The sequence below is a fragment of the Wolffia australiana genome, chromosome 16 (assembly GCF_029677425.1).
Source record: "Wolffia australiana isolate 7733 chromosome 16, ASM2967742v1".
NCBI lineage: Eukaryota > Viridiplantae > Streptophyta > Magnoliopsida > Alismatales > Araceae > Wolffia > Wolffia australiana.
The window spans coordinates 12,233,022-12,246,976 of record NC_135850.1 but is presented as its reverse complement, the minus strand read 5'-3'; the positions used below and the strand labels follow the sequence as shown (position 1 = coordinate 12,246,976).

The 13,955-nt window shown below is 45.6% G+C and overlaps 2 protein-coding genes across 3 annotated transcripts; both read right to left on the bottom strand.

Annotated features, from left to right (window-relative positions):
* Positions 1-5,413: 5,413 nt before the first annotated feature.
* Positions 5,414-8,557, bottom strand: LOC144713427 (uncharacterized). The gene is made up of 2 exons (XM_078587975.1): positions 8,274-8,557; positions 5,414-7,863 (listed from the first exon to the last, which is right to left on the bottom strand). Exon 2 carries the CDS (start codon positions 7,776-7,778, stop codon positions 6,483-6,485), a length of 1,296 nt encoding a protein of 431 aa, XP_078444101.1. The 5' UTR covers positions 7,779-7,863; positions 8,274-8,557; the 3' UTR covers positions 5,414-6,482.
* A 1,028-nt stretch (positions 8,558-9,585) lies between these two features.
* On the bottom strand, positions 9,586-13,953 carry LOC144713428 (programmed cell death 2 C-terminal domain-containing protein). Of its 2 annotated transcripts, none has more exons than XM_078587978.1 (8): positions 13,731-13,953; positions 13,322-13,429; positions 13,161-13,238; positions 12,986-13,083; positions 12,038-12,297; positions 11,692-11,929; positions 10,276-10,483; positions 9,586-9,959 (listed from the first exon to the last, which is right to left on the bottom strand). In XM_078587978.1, exons 2-8 carry the CDS (start codon positions 13,421-13,423, stop codon positions 9,873-9,875), a joined length of 1,071 nt encoding a protein of 356 aa, XP_078444104.1. In that variant the 5' UTR covers positions 13,424-13,429; positions 13,731-13,953; the 3' UTR covers positions 9,586-9,872. The 2 variants fall into 2 exon arrangements, with proteins under 2 accessions (XP_078444104.1, XP_078444102.1); XM_078587976.1 differs by having other exon boundaries at positions 13,322-13,432; positions 13,731-13,952.
* Between the last annotated feature and the right edge of the window lie 2 nt (positions 13,954-13,955).

Below are 13,955 nucleotides of genomic sequence, written 5' to 3'. Positions count from 1 at the left end.
CACGCCGGAATTTTCATTTGAAAAATTGCGGCGCGCCACGTCTCATATACAATATTTTTAATATTGTATTCAAAGAGAAACGTGGCCCAGTGGTGAGATGCCACGTTACATAAGGGGAAGTCGCAGGTTCGAGGATAGAGAGTGCCAAAATATATATATATATATATATATATATATATATATATATATATATATATATATATATATATATTCTTTTTCTTCCTTTAGCGCACCCGACCCGGTTTAACGGATCCGGTTTCGGGTCCGCCTTTAGGACTTAATGGGCTCCACCCATTAAGGCCTTATTGGGCCCCTTTAAAGGGACTAAAATACCAAAAATTTAAAAATCAATTTTGCACCATTTAAAAGGCTTTTAATTTTTTTCAAAAAGCTTCAGAAAAATATTTTCAATATTTTTAAAGTAGTTTTCAATATTTAAAAAGATTTCTAAGGCTTCTGAAAATAATTTTAACATACCTTAAATATGAAATGACCTTTTAAAATATTTTTCATTCTCCCAAGTACTTTAAGATTATTTTAGTTTATTTTATAGTTTTTAAAACAGTTTAAAAACATAATCTTAAAACATTTTTAAGCTCTAATTATAAATTAGTTTCTTAATTATAAATTCATGATATTAATGTAATTTAGTGTACATTAAAACACAAAAACCTCAACAAGGTGGATGCTAATGTCCATTCATGTATGGTGTGCCTGTTGAGTTTGATGCTTTGGTTCGTCCATGGAAATCACATTTCCATGGATGCGGAAGTGTGGTCGATCAATTCACAATCAATCTTTAAATCAACATACGGAGTGTACCTTTTGGGGAACTCGTTCCACCCTTGACTTTGCCGCTCCGAGATCATTCTGAAGCCGTTCACGCATCCGGCCTCTAGAAGCATCCACGCGATCACTCTACGCTTGAATCTCCACGTCTTCTTCTTCAACTCTTCTTGAAAATCTAGAAGATCTCCTCACCATGAAGACACTCTTCCTTGGATGAGTGGAGAAGAGAGTGGAGAGGGGGAGAGGCTCTCAAATTAGGCTTGCATGGGTGCTTCAAATGAGACCCTTTTCCCTCTTTATATTTCACTTAAGGTTTTTTCCTCAAAAATCCTCCAAAGTAAAATATATCCACCAATGCCCTTATGACCTTGTGAGTGTCACCCTCTAGGCCCATGTATCGTTCTAGGTAATAACTAATGGCCCGATAACTGATGGAGGACCATCTAGCAGACTGCGCCCCGACCCATCGCCAGCCCCGTCACGGAACTTGAGCTGACGTGAAGAATCCACAGTTCCACTCCCAGGTTTGACAAGCGGCATTGTTGTCTTGATACGTGCCTAATGTCTTGGTGCAAATTTTTATGGTTTTATGTTTTCATCGTTGTTGGACTGACAGGAGGCCCCACTTGCGCAAGTACCGGCCTCCTGGATGTTTTCTTTATTTGAATTTGATTTAGTGTCCTCTTTAGGGGAAGAAAACCTTGTTGGGTTTCTCTTCTCCTAAAGAGTCCTCTTAAGGGAAGCCCAATAGGCTCTACCTTAAGAGGAGGGCCCAATAGGGCTAGCTTCCCCACAACTGCCACTTCCCCAATATAATAAGGGAAGAGCAGACATGGAGAAAATAGAAGTCATTGTTGAAAGTGTGAAATCCAGATCTGTGTTCTTTGAATCAGCAGTTGCTTTCTATGTTCATCGTGCTTGCTTTGTTTCCTTTCTGAGTGAAGAAAATTGCTACATCATAAAAGAAGAAGCTACACTGTAGATGGAAATGTGTGAATTGCTTTATTGAGAAGGTCTTGGAGGGCGTCTTCTTATCATCTCAAATGATCTTCTCCCATCATTGAAGAAGAGTGAAATCAGAACTCTATCGTCCGCGCAAGGCTGCTTGGGATCATTGCCGTGAGATTGCTAGAGAGGATGCACATGGTTGAAACGGGGAATTTGGGGGTCATTCTGTGAATTGGGATAGGATTTTCGGCACGCCATCAAACACGGCTGAATTGCATTGCCAGAAGTCATCATTCCGCCATCATCGCCATATTCGTCTAGGCACCCCTCGTCCCTCGGCAGCCACAGTTGATTCAACTTGAACATTTCCCAGGCGGTAACGGTGAAGAGCATCATCTTTCATTTTCCCTCTCAGATTATGTTTCTCCTTCTTCCACGGAGATACGGTTACGATGGAAATGTGTTTCTCCTTCTGTGCCTCCTACAGGGTTACGACGAAAAATTACCCTTCACTCTATCCTGCTTTGAACGCCACGGTTCGACCGTACAGGACATCCTTCTCTCACGAAGACCGTTTCTGTTCCATCTTCTCTTGATCGGGAGTTCCTCAGACAATTAATACTCTTTGGAGCACCATCATCTTTATTCTCTGAATAATAGTCGATCGTGGTTCAATCTTCACACGACAATTTTCTGACTACTTGTCGGCGACGATAACCCGCTAGAGTCAATCGACCCTTGTATTCCGTCATCTGTGAAGATTCGTCATACTTGGCTCACATAACCTTCTGGTCAAGAGTACGGCACTCCAGGGTTTTTCATTGTGCACCAAAATATTCGAGAAATTTGCCTGTAGATTCTATATTCAGCTCCTCTCCCTCTTACATTGTATCTTAATTACGTCTTTCAGTGCTGATTTATGAATGCTCCTTTGCCTAGTGAGAGTTGAAGGTGAAATCTAAGATAGCCACCAAAATACAACGCTCTCCACACATCGTCTTTAATCTGCTCATGCGGGTCATCGAGAGCTCGATCGTGACAAAACCCGTCACGTGTTGTCTGCTGATTTTACGTCCCATTTCATCAACGACTGAAATATTTCTTGACATTGATTTCTGAAATCATATATGTTAATTCACGTCATTTAGAGTCTACATCCGGCATGTAACTCGAGGTGTTGATTCCGACCAACGTATTACATCAAATTGGTATCAGAGCCCTTATTACATCCGATCTACAACTTATTTGAATACCTTGATTAGAGGCTCGTAAGTCATAGTCAAAACGTAGTCGTCCACTCGTGAGATGTCTTTGGTGTCTTAGGTTAGTGGATCACTTATACAACAGTGACTTAAATCAACCTGATTGACATTTAGGTATAATACCATTCAGGGATTCATACGGATCAATTCAGTGAACTCTTCCTCTAAAGGGCACCCACTATCTGTGCTTAGTGTCACCTTACTAACAGCTATTGGATCATCTATACTTATCGTATAAGTAGGATCAACTAGTGTTATTCTATCCAGATAATTCGATGTCCGTCACTGGTCTTTAAACATGTATTCTAAATATTCCTATTTGATGGATAGCCGAGACAGACATCAAATTATTCGTATAGAATAGCACTAGTTGATCCTACTTATACGATAAGTATAGTTGATCTAGTAGCTGTTAGTGTGGTGACACTAAGGACAGATAGTGGGTGCTCTTTAGAGAAAGAGTTCACTGAATTGATCCTTATGAATCCTTGAATGATATTATACCTAAATATCAATCAGGTTGATTTAAGTCACGGTTGTATAAGTGATCCACTAACCTAAGACACCAAAGACATATTGTGAGTGGAGAACTACGTTTTGACTATGACTTACGAGCCTCTAATCAAGGGATTCAAATAAGTTGTAGATCGGATGTAGTAAGAAGCTTACTGAGATGATTGAGTGGTCAAGATGGGATCATCTGCCCTCGGTATAAGAGGAGATTGACTCGAGGAAGACAATGCAGAAAAAATCCCTAGCCAGGGTAGTGAGGATATTGGATAAGGCGTTCTCCAACGATACCCATTACGCATCAGTACTAATCGAATGACGAATTAGGGTTTGATGATAAACCATACTCTAAGTCGTTCGAGATTATCGCGCGGATGATGGATTATTCATATATGGTAATCGATGACGGTAAAGGTTCCATGAGAGAGTTCGAGACTACTCAGTGTCTTCTAGAGCACGAGGTGTCGCTTGGCACTGCACGGGGTTGGAAACTCAACCTGTCGATTGGGTTAAATCGATCCTTATTTAATTAATCTATACAACGATATAGTTAATTAATAAGGTTGGTCAATAAATGTTATCGGACCATTAGTTATTACCTAGAACGATACATGGGCCTAGAGGGTGACACTCACAAGGTCATAAGGGCATTGGTGGATATATTTTACTTTGGAGGATTTTTGAGGAAAAAACCTTAAGTGAAATATAAAGAGGAAAAAGGGTCTCATTTGAAGCACCCATGCAAGCCTAATTTGAGAGCCTCTCCCCCTCTCCACTCTCTTCTCCACTCATCCAAGGAAGAGTGTCTTCATGGTGAGGAGATCTTCTAGATTTTCAAGAAGAGTTGAAGAAGAAGACGTGGAGATTCAAGCGTAGAGTGATCGCGTGGATGCTTCTAGAGGCCGGATGCGTGAACGGCTTCAGAATGATCTCGGAGCGGCAAAGTCAAGGGTGGAACGAGTTCCCCAAAAGGTACACTCCGTATGTTGATTTAAAGATTGATTGTGAATTGATCGACCACGCTTCTGCATCCATGGAAATGTGATTTCCAAGGACGAACAGAAGCATCAAACCCAACAGTGGTATCAAAGCCAGGTTCTGATTTGTTCATTTCAATCTTAGTTGATAAGGTGCTAATAGCATTTGTCCATCCCGAGGCTAATATCAAATGGCAATATCAGGATGGATGTTGAAACCAGATATCAGAAGTGAGAAATTTGATATATGTACTACCAATATCCAATTATCAGATAATGACAACGGATCTGGGTTGCCATACTTCCAAAATTCGATACCATTGTCCATCTCAACATTGGCATCCATCTTTGTATGGGGGGATGAAAACATTGTATGTTGGGTTTTTTTAATCAATATCTAATTAAGTTAGACTGGTTGAAATTGGAGGAGCTATGCCCAACTTTAAATCCGTTAATAATTACCCGTTTTGGACCAAATAGGGCCCAGTTCCTCTAATGTCAATTGGAATACTTGGTCAACATCATTTAAAACATGATGCATATAATTCAATTTATACATTATTTCACTTTTCTGTTTTTCCATAGGGGGCTACGGATGCTTATTCAGTAATGGCTTCCGCCATGTTCTGATCCAACAACATGCATACCTATATCTGGTATAAGGTGGATGTTTGATATCCTTACAGGATCAGGTATCTGGTATCTGAAATCGTCTCAATTTCTTCCAGATATTGGATATCAAAAGTCAGATATGGACTGATATTGGATGGGGTGAGCACTAGGTTCATGGTGTTGTATACGAGAATTAAGAAAAGAAGAGGGACAAACCATTTTAAGAAGTCAACTAACACATCAATGGCCTCATTAAATTCCCACTCTACTTCCAGAAGTGGAAACAAACCAAGAACCAAATATAGGAAGACAAAGTGGAAAAAAGTAGCACTCAGACATAAAAATTGCGGCAACTTGCCAAGACTCAACATCACGAGCTGTGAAGAAGCCTGGGCCGGGCTTATTCATCACAGATAAGCACAACCCTTTCCTACGACGCACACACACACCCAGCATTCCAATTGACGCAATCTGACGAATCAGAATCACAAGGTGCAGAGAATGAAGACTACGAGCTAGATGTAGGAGGAAGAAGAAGGACGAAATAGAAAATGACGCAGAATAAGAAGAACTAGGAGGAAGAAGAAGAGGGAGAAGAAGAAGAGCTGGAAGAGGAAGAAGAATTAGAAGAGCAAGGGAAAGAGACACAATGAAGAATCAGAATCACAAGGTGCAGAGAAGGAAGAAGAAGAGAATGAAGAATAAGAGCTACAAGAGGGAGAAGAACCAGATATAGGAGGAAGAAGAAGGAAGAAGGAAGAAGAAGAAGAAGAAGAAGGAAAAATAAGAGCTGGAAGACGAAGAAGCATTAGAAGAAGGAGAGGAGAGAGAAGGAGAAGAAGAATTAGAACAAGGAGAAGAGGGAGAAGAAGAAGAAGTAGGAAGAATAAGAGCTGGAAGAGGAAGAAGCATTAGAAGAAGGAGAAGAGGAAGAAGAAGAATTAGAAGGAAGACAAAGAGCTGGAAGAGGAAGAACAATTAGAAGAGCCCCCGGAGAAGAACAAGAGACACAATGAGAAGACCCAGAATCCGGAAGACGAAGACCAAAGAAAGAACCACACGAACAATAACCAGAGCTCGAAGGAGAAGAAAAAGGGTCAAGGCGGGGGAAGAACAATTAGAAGAGCAAGGGGGAAGAAGAAGAGACACCGGAAGAATAAGAAGAATAATACCCAGAATCCGGAAGACGAAGACCAAAGAAGAAACCACACGAACAGTAACCAGAGCTCGAAGAAGAAGAAAAAGGGTCAAGGCGGGGGAGGAACAATTAGAAGAGCAAGGGGGAAGAAGAAGAGACGCTGGGAGAATAATACCCAGAATCCGGAAGACGAAGACCACAAAGAAGAAAAGAAACCACACGAACAATAAGCAGAGCTCGAGGGGGTCAAGGCGGAGGATGGGCGGCGCCGCGGAGGAGGGACATGAGCCCGCCGCCATGAACTCTCCCTTCCGGCAGCGCCGGCAGCCCCCTCAACCCCTGCGGCACCAACAACAGCGCCGGCACGCCCACCGACTCCCCCCCATCCGACACCACGCTCGACGAACTCCCACTCCCCGCCTTGCCCGCCAAATTCCCGTGCGCCGCGCACAGCCCGCTCCTCCCCCTCGCAAACTTCTCGCAGCCCCCCGCCCACCCGCACCGCCTCCCCCCGCCGTGCGCCTTGCACAGCTCCGTGCTCCCCTGCGCGCTCTTCACACACCCCTCCACCCTGCACCGCTTCCCCCCGCCGTGCCGCACGCACCGCTCCGTCCGCCCCCGCGCGCTCTTCGTGCACCCCTCCACCTCGCCCCGCTTCCCCCCCCCGTGCGCCACGCAGTACTCCGTCCCCCCGTGCACGCTCTTCGGGCACACCCCCCCTCCCCCGAACCCGCACCGCCTCCCCCCGCCGTGCGCTTTACACAGCGCCGTCCTCCCCTCCGCGCCCTTGCCGCACCCTTCGAACCCGCACCGCCTCCCCCCGCCGTGCCGCTTGCAGTACACCGTGCTCCCCTGCGCGCCCTTGTTACACCCCTCCGCCTGGCAGCGGCGCCCCCCGCCGTGCGATATGCAGAGCCCCGCCTGCCCCTCCGCCGACCGCGCGCAGCCCAGCACCGTGCAGCGCTTCCCGCCGCCGTGGCGGATGCACAGCCCGGACCGCCCCCGCGCCGCCTTCCCGCACCCCTCGAACCCGCACCGGCGCCCGCCGCCGTGCGCGATGCAGTAGTCGGTCCGGCCCTCGGCGGACTTGGTGCAGCCCAGGCGCTCGCACCGGCGGCCCCCGCCGTGGGCCTTGCAGTACGCGGTCCGGCTCTCCGCGCCCTTGCCGCAGCCCGGCCGCTGGCAGCGCTGCCCGCCGCCGTGCGCGATGCAGAGCCCGGTCCCGCCCCGCGCGCCCTTCCCGCAGCCCGGCGCGCCGCACCGCCGCGCGCCGGACCGCGCCGGCGGGGCCAGGAGCAGCGCCGGGAGGTACCCCCCGGCGCTCCGCCGCGCCGAGGTCGAGCACTCGTCGACCACCGCCGGTAGCCCGAGCTGCAACACCGAGGACGAGTCGGTGACAGTCTGGCTGTGGGTCTGGCTCGGGGCCGCGCTCGGCGGCGGGCCCAGCCCCAGGACCAGCGCGCATCCGTCGTCCTCCTCGGCCGGCTCGCGCCGGAGCCGGTCCAGGTTGCAGAAGAGGAGCTTGTCCATGTTCAGATCCATCGAAGCTCGTCAAGGAGCTTGCCACGCGGCCGCGCCGCCGCTCACGAACCCGCTCGTGTCCGCTCTGTCCATCCTGCTACCGATCCTGCCATCGTTCCCCGGAGAGAATTAGCGGCTTTGGATTGCGAAAATTCTGTCCTATCGGGGGAGATCCGATCGGGGTCATTCCCCCGGAGGAAATTAGAGCTTTGGATTGCGAAAATTCTGCCTCATCGGGAGAGATCCGATCGGGATCATTCCCCCGGAGGAAATTAGAGCTTCGGATTGCGAAAATTCTGCCCTATCGGAAGGGGTTCGATTAGAGGGATTCGATTGGATGAAGAACCCTAGAAATCACGGACAGCGAGAGAAGAGAGAATCGCGGGAAAATTACGACGTCGATTGGACGAAGAACACTGGCTAGAAATCACGAACAGGGAGAGAAGAGAGAATCGCGAGAAAATTACGGCAAAAAAGAAGCGGAATTCGATGAAATCGAATCGAGAGGACACTCACGGGGATCTGGGAATCGCTCATCGGCTTCTCCGGCGCGAGATCTCGAGTCTTCTTCGGCGAGCAAGAGAGAGAAAGAAGAGAGAGAAAGTCTAGCTCGGGCGCTTCCACCGCCGTTCAAGAGATTGCATTATTAGGGTTTTTGATGCCGACGCGAGAGAGAGAGAGTTTGGGAGAGAGAGTGAGAGTTTGGGAGAGAGAGTGAGAGATGGGGGGGGGGTCCACCGGCCGTCCGTGACGCGCCGTCACCGCCTCGCGTCGGCCGCGCCGCCACTTGCAGCCGCCGCCGTCATCCCTACACCACGGGCAGCCAGCCAAAAAAAAAATATCCCCGAAAAAGCAATCTAATGGCGATCCAGGATTTTTAAAATCGCCTAAAATAAAATAAAACTCATTTTTTAATCAACGGTGGCCCATTTGACTTTACTCTTGGGTACAACTACGAGGCTGAGGTTGACTCTCGAATGCCGTCATCCAGCTGTTCGCACGTGTAACCAATCATTGTCGCGCGAGAAATCACGCGGGAGGCAAAAACCGGACTTGCAGTACGCATGATGATTGGCAGAGTTTTCGGATGACGTCAGAGAGAGAAAAACGGTAGAGAGAGTGAGAGAGATATTTTGGGGGCACGCGCGAGGTTTATTTTAACGGTCGCGTCGGAAAAAAGCGGCAGGTGGCGCCAGAAAACGACAAAAGCCACAAACGCATCGGCGCCATTGATTCCGGATCTGACGGTAGATGAGCGGGGCCCGCATTGCACGAATCTCGAGGGAATCTTTAATCGGACGGCTATGAAATAGAGTCGCTGATGTGGCATGAATCTTCGATGTGAATCTCGAGGAGGACGAGGCGACTGGGTGATTCCAAGAGCCTCAACGTGGCACGTTGCCATTGGATGCACGCACGTGCGACCCAATTAAACGGGGACGGAAACTTACGTTGACATTCATCAAAGCTTCGCGTGACGTCTAGACTATCATTTCCAACCGCTGACGTGGCAATGTCGGTTATCCACGTGGCAAACTTCCAGCCACAGGATAGGATGCCAGCGATAGTTTTATCTCCTATTTGACCGGACACGTGGCTTATTATGAGCCCTCCAAGTTATAAATTAGAAAAACCACCGGAAAAAGGAAATTTAATACATTACTTTTTGAGTATTGGGTTGAGGAAGAATAACCGGAGGCAGTTGAGGTTCAGCGCATCCTCAGACGAGGTTACAGGACGGATGACGATTGGTGACAATTTGTTTTTCAAATCAATGCATTTGAAAAACAAATGCATTAATTTGAAATTCAAGTTTTCTTAGAAAAAAGACGATAAAAAAAATATTTATTCTTTATTGTTTATTAATATATTTTTTACGTGACTCACATGTCAAAAGAATACATGTGTTACATAACTCAAATGGATAATCTATTCCCTACCTGAATTTTAGAAAATTTTGTGGTTCACCGAACCCGTCATTTTGCGTCATCCAAATGGCGTCACAGACCATCACTTAAGGTCACTTCTCCAACCATGTCTTCCGTCATGTCTTCGTCTTCCGTTACGCGACTTGTGATGTGACAGACGACGTTTGACAAACCCTAACGCCAGACTTCATTCCCACTGCACCACGACGGACTCTTCGGAAACTACCCATGTGTCTCCTGCTGTCAGATCCTCGGACGAGAGGCGGCTGCAGTTCTGTCCAAGATAAGAAGCTATACCTCAATTTTTTTTTTGAAGAAAGAAGCTATACCTCAATATTATAAGAAAACTGAATTTTATATGATAACATGACAAAAATCGCATAACCGCAGCACTAGGTAGATAAAATTTTCGAAAAGAAGGAAAAGCAACTTAAAAGAATGATTAAAGTTGGGAGGAATTCTTCCTTTACAAGCACATCTCAGTATTCTATGTTGAAAATTCTAGATTCATGTCAACATAGTAATTAATTTTCCGTAGATTGATAAAAAATCGGATAAACAATTTCAAGAATTAAAAAAAATTATGACACCTGGGAGCATGTGTAGATGATGACAGTCATCCAAGTCCAATCCCTTAGCAAACCTGGGGCTGATTGATCTTCAGCGGCTTGCTGAAGGAAGAACAACAAGGGGGGCATCAATTGCATCTCAAAATTTCTATGGGCTCCGCAACTTTCACATTTCATTGGCTTTTCCAAGAGTTCTGCCGCCACAAGCGGCATGCCCCCATGAGAATACCTAAAATAATAGGAGGAAAAAATAAGAACTTAGTACAACAACCTTAAGAACAAACTAAGCATAGGGATTGGCAGGCGTCATCCTTCATGTCATACGTCACCGTGATGGAAACGTGATGGAAACGTGATGGTGATGGTGACAGAATTAGGGGTCCGTGACGGATGACGGATTTGTCTTGACAGGGACGTGATGGTGATGGGTTGCCTCCGACGTGTGACGTGACAGAACGGCCGTCACGGATGACGGCCATGACGGATTTTTTAAGAAGTTAAAAACGGACAGAAAAATCGTATTAAAATCATTATTTTTTAAGCTTTTTGTCGGCCGAGATTTCGCCACGTGGCGTCGCTATTTTGATTTCTTTGCATTTTGCACAGAAGTCCCTTTTTTGTGCACGCAAACCGACGCCGCCTAGAAATAATTGGGAATATACCCCTCCGATTCTCTGTCCTCCAAATTTCCCTAATAATTGAAAATAAAATTTTTAGGGTTTTTTCACGTCACCTGTGATGGTGACGCCGTCCAGTGATGGGGAAGTGACAGGACCCCACACGGAGGGACACCTGACGGTAACGTGATGGTTTTTTCTCAATATACTGGGACGTGTGACGGGATGGTGACATGACGAAAGTTTCATCACGTCACCGTCCATCACGTTTCGTCATCCGTTCCGTCACGTCCCGGAGGTGCTGTTCCCTAACTAAGCATGACGCCTTCTCAATTAGGGTTCGGCAATCTGATCTGGTCAGCCGCATTGAGTAAGGATCGACAGAGTTGATCGATCAACCGCCTTGACCGATGACCAACAAGAATGTTGAACCAGATGATCAAGGATCGAATTGCTCCTTCATCGATAATGATGGATAAGAATTGCTCCACATGATAAAATATTAAAAATAACAGAAAATGTCATTTCATGCTCACGAGAATTCCATGGTTTGTCCTAAATGCACAGACTCTAAGAAGATATAAGATGGACGAGATGAGCACAGTCTATGGGAGAAAGAAATAGAGGAGATAAGATAAAGTAACGGCGTAAACGTGTAAACCTACCCCTTCCTACTTCATCTAACAACCCTCAAAGTTTCACTCTCGTTAAACTGCAGTTTGAGGAAAATCTCAGGAAACTGGAACTTTTTCACTAAAGCAACGAAGCGAAGATTAACCAGAGAAGAAAAAAATCATTTCAAAATGAAATCAGACTTTACCGAATGCATTGTTCTGGATAAGCCTCTATTCTTTTCTTGAATTTCAGGTATACTCTGTCCGCTCCTAATGCCCTGTCGTGTTCATAGCTCTCTCCTTCCCACTTCTCCTCATCAGAAGACTCAATAAACGGGAGGCTTGGGTTCTCTTTAATGGAAAGAGATGAACAGTGGATGGTGATATCATTTCTCTTGTCAAAGAACTTCTCTTCCTCATCATAGACATAAAAACAGGGAAGAACTGCAAACCACGCATAAAAAGTCAACACGGGAAGTTTTCCCCTTCGTGGAAACCCAAAAAACCCATCTATCCTTCAGGAAAAAGGAAAGAAAGACAAAAACAATTTACCAGGTATGTCAGAACTGTTGCTTTTTGGTTTTATTTTTGGGCCAGCCTCAGAGAAAATCGGTTCATTCTGCTTCTTGGAGCCTTGAGCGAGGCGGGAAGCTTCTGATATTTCTTCACTCAACTTCTGCAGATCTATCTCATCGTCGCTCTCAGTGCCGCTTGCCCACCAGTTGTCACAAGTCAAAGACTTCTTTTGTGGTTCAAGCACCGACTGATGTTGACTATCTCTCATGTTTTTTTGAACTCGAAGAGCTCTCCAGCTGCAAGTCGTTTGTTGTCAGACATAAAATGCGATTGACACAAACTTTGTGGATCTTATCTGCTGTAAAATCTGATTGATACAATATTAATGCTATGAACATGGGTTTCTAGAGTGAGAATTAAGGAGAAGAGAGATATTGATCTAGAGAGAGAGGAAATTGATTCGAAGCCAAAGACAAAGCCAGTTGAAGAACCGGTGAGACAATCACAAGGGCAGGGGATCAAAGGGAACCAAAAGGACCGAGACGGAGACGAGGGTAGACCAGGAAGAGAACATGACTTACTCAATACTTCTTCCCTGCCATCCTCAGGGAAGACCTACATGAATTAAAAGGGAACAATGCAGACAATGTTAAAGCGACCGAAAAAACTAAGGCAAGTTAAATGAAGGAAATACCCCTAATAAACCAAAAACTAGGTGAAACGATAAGGCAGCAGGGGATTGAACACGGGGACTGAAAGGTCCGAGACGGTAGAGAGGAAAGATCAGGAACCGCTCACAACTAATGAAATACTACAGGGTACTTGAAGAACGAAGTGCAGGCAAAGGCAAAAAATTCGAAATATCACTGACAAGGTCAAATGCCCCTCCTAGATTGGATTGAAAATGAAAAAATAACAAAAACTTTTCAGAACAATAAGCAAACTGAAAGGGAGACTTCAATTCCGCGAAAAGAAAATATATACCCTTCGCTGCTGGTTGCACAACTTGTTCTTGGGCAGCCCAGGACGTAAACTGTACGGTCTTCAACCTTCAAATGATCGGATGAGATAGGGGCATAAACCTAGAAGGTTTTGCCATTGTTATGTCAGATTGTTCAAGGAAACAAGAAAGAGGGAAAGAGAATGGAGTTATCTATGCCTGTGCCACAAGGTAGAGCCTTTCGCCACATAATCTGCACTTGACCTTAGCATGATCGATGTTTAAACTCGGCCAGTCCTAAACAATCCAAAAAAATTGCAAGAATGAAAAATAAAGAATTCAAAATGCACAAGAAATTTGGAATTTGGCGAGAAACTCACAGGTACTCCGCCAATCTTCGTTGTGTAATGGTCAGCCATCTCACGGTTATCCTCGGCCCACGAACCAGGCATGGCAAGAAACACCTTGTCTCTCTCTTTCATCTTGAACTTCTGAACCAGAAAATCGAAGTGAAATCGGTACTCGAAGCCCTAAATCTCTGTCCCCGGAATTTGAGACGAACCGGAAATCTCGCAAATCAACAATTTCTTAACATCAATACATTCTACGCGCAAGAATACAATTACACATCTCTAAGATGCAGCCGAATAATAAAAAAATTATCTAGGAAGAGCTAAGATCAACGATTTCCACCAAATTTGATAGACAAGTTGGATATTCCAAGATGCAACGATAAATGAGAATAATCTTATCAAAAACAGCTTATGTCGAAGTTTCCTGACAACATACCAGGGAAATTCAAGTTTCGACTGCCGTGGAGGGAGAGGTCGTGCGAAGGACAAAAGCACAATCTTTGCAACTCTCTTCAGCCAAAACCCTGATCGTTAGGATCGTGATTTCCGTCTCTACTCAGTCGGAAATGGTAGAGGTCGGGTTGTGATCGTCTAAGGAGAACGATCTTGAGATCCGAAATTCGATTAGATCGAAATTCTCGATAGAACTTTTGGGCCGGAT

Excerpts from the sequence above, each read along its gene's own strand:
- LOC144713427 (XM_078587975.1), bottom strand. The coding sequence starts at position 7,778 with ATGGATCTGAACATGGACAAGCTCCTCTTCTGCAACCTGGACCGGCTC.
- LOC144713428 (XM_078587978.1), bottom strand. The coding sequence starts at position 13,423 with ATGAAAGAGAGAGACAAGGTGTTTCTTGCCATGCCTGGTTCGTGGGCC. Across the intron at positions 11,930-12,037 it reads CAACAGTTCTGACATACCTG|TTCTTCCCTGTTTTTATGTC; the intron begins GTAAATTGTTTT and ends CGTGGTTTGCAG. Across the intron at positions 10,484-11,691 it reads TATCCAGAACAATGCATTCG|GTATTCTCATGGGGGCATGC; the intron begins GTAAAGTCTGAT and ends CTATTATTTTAG.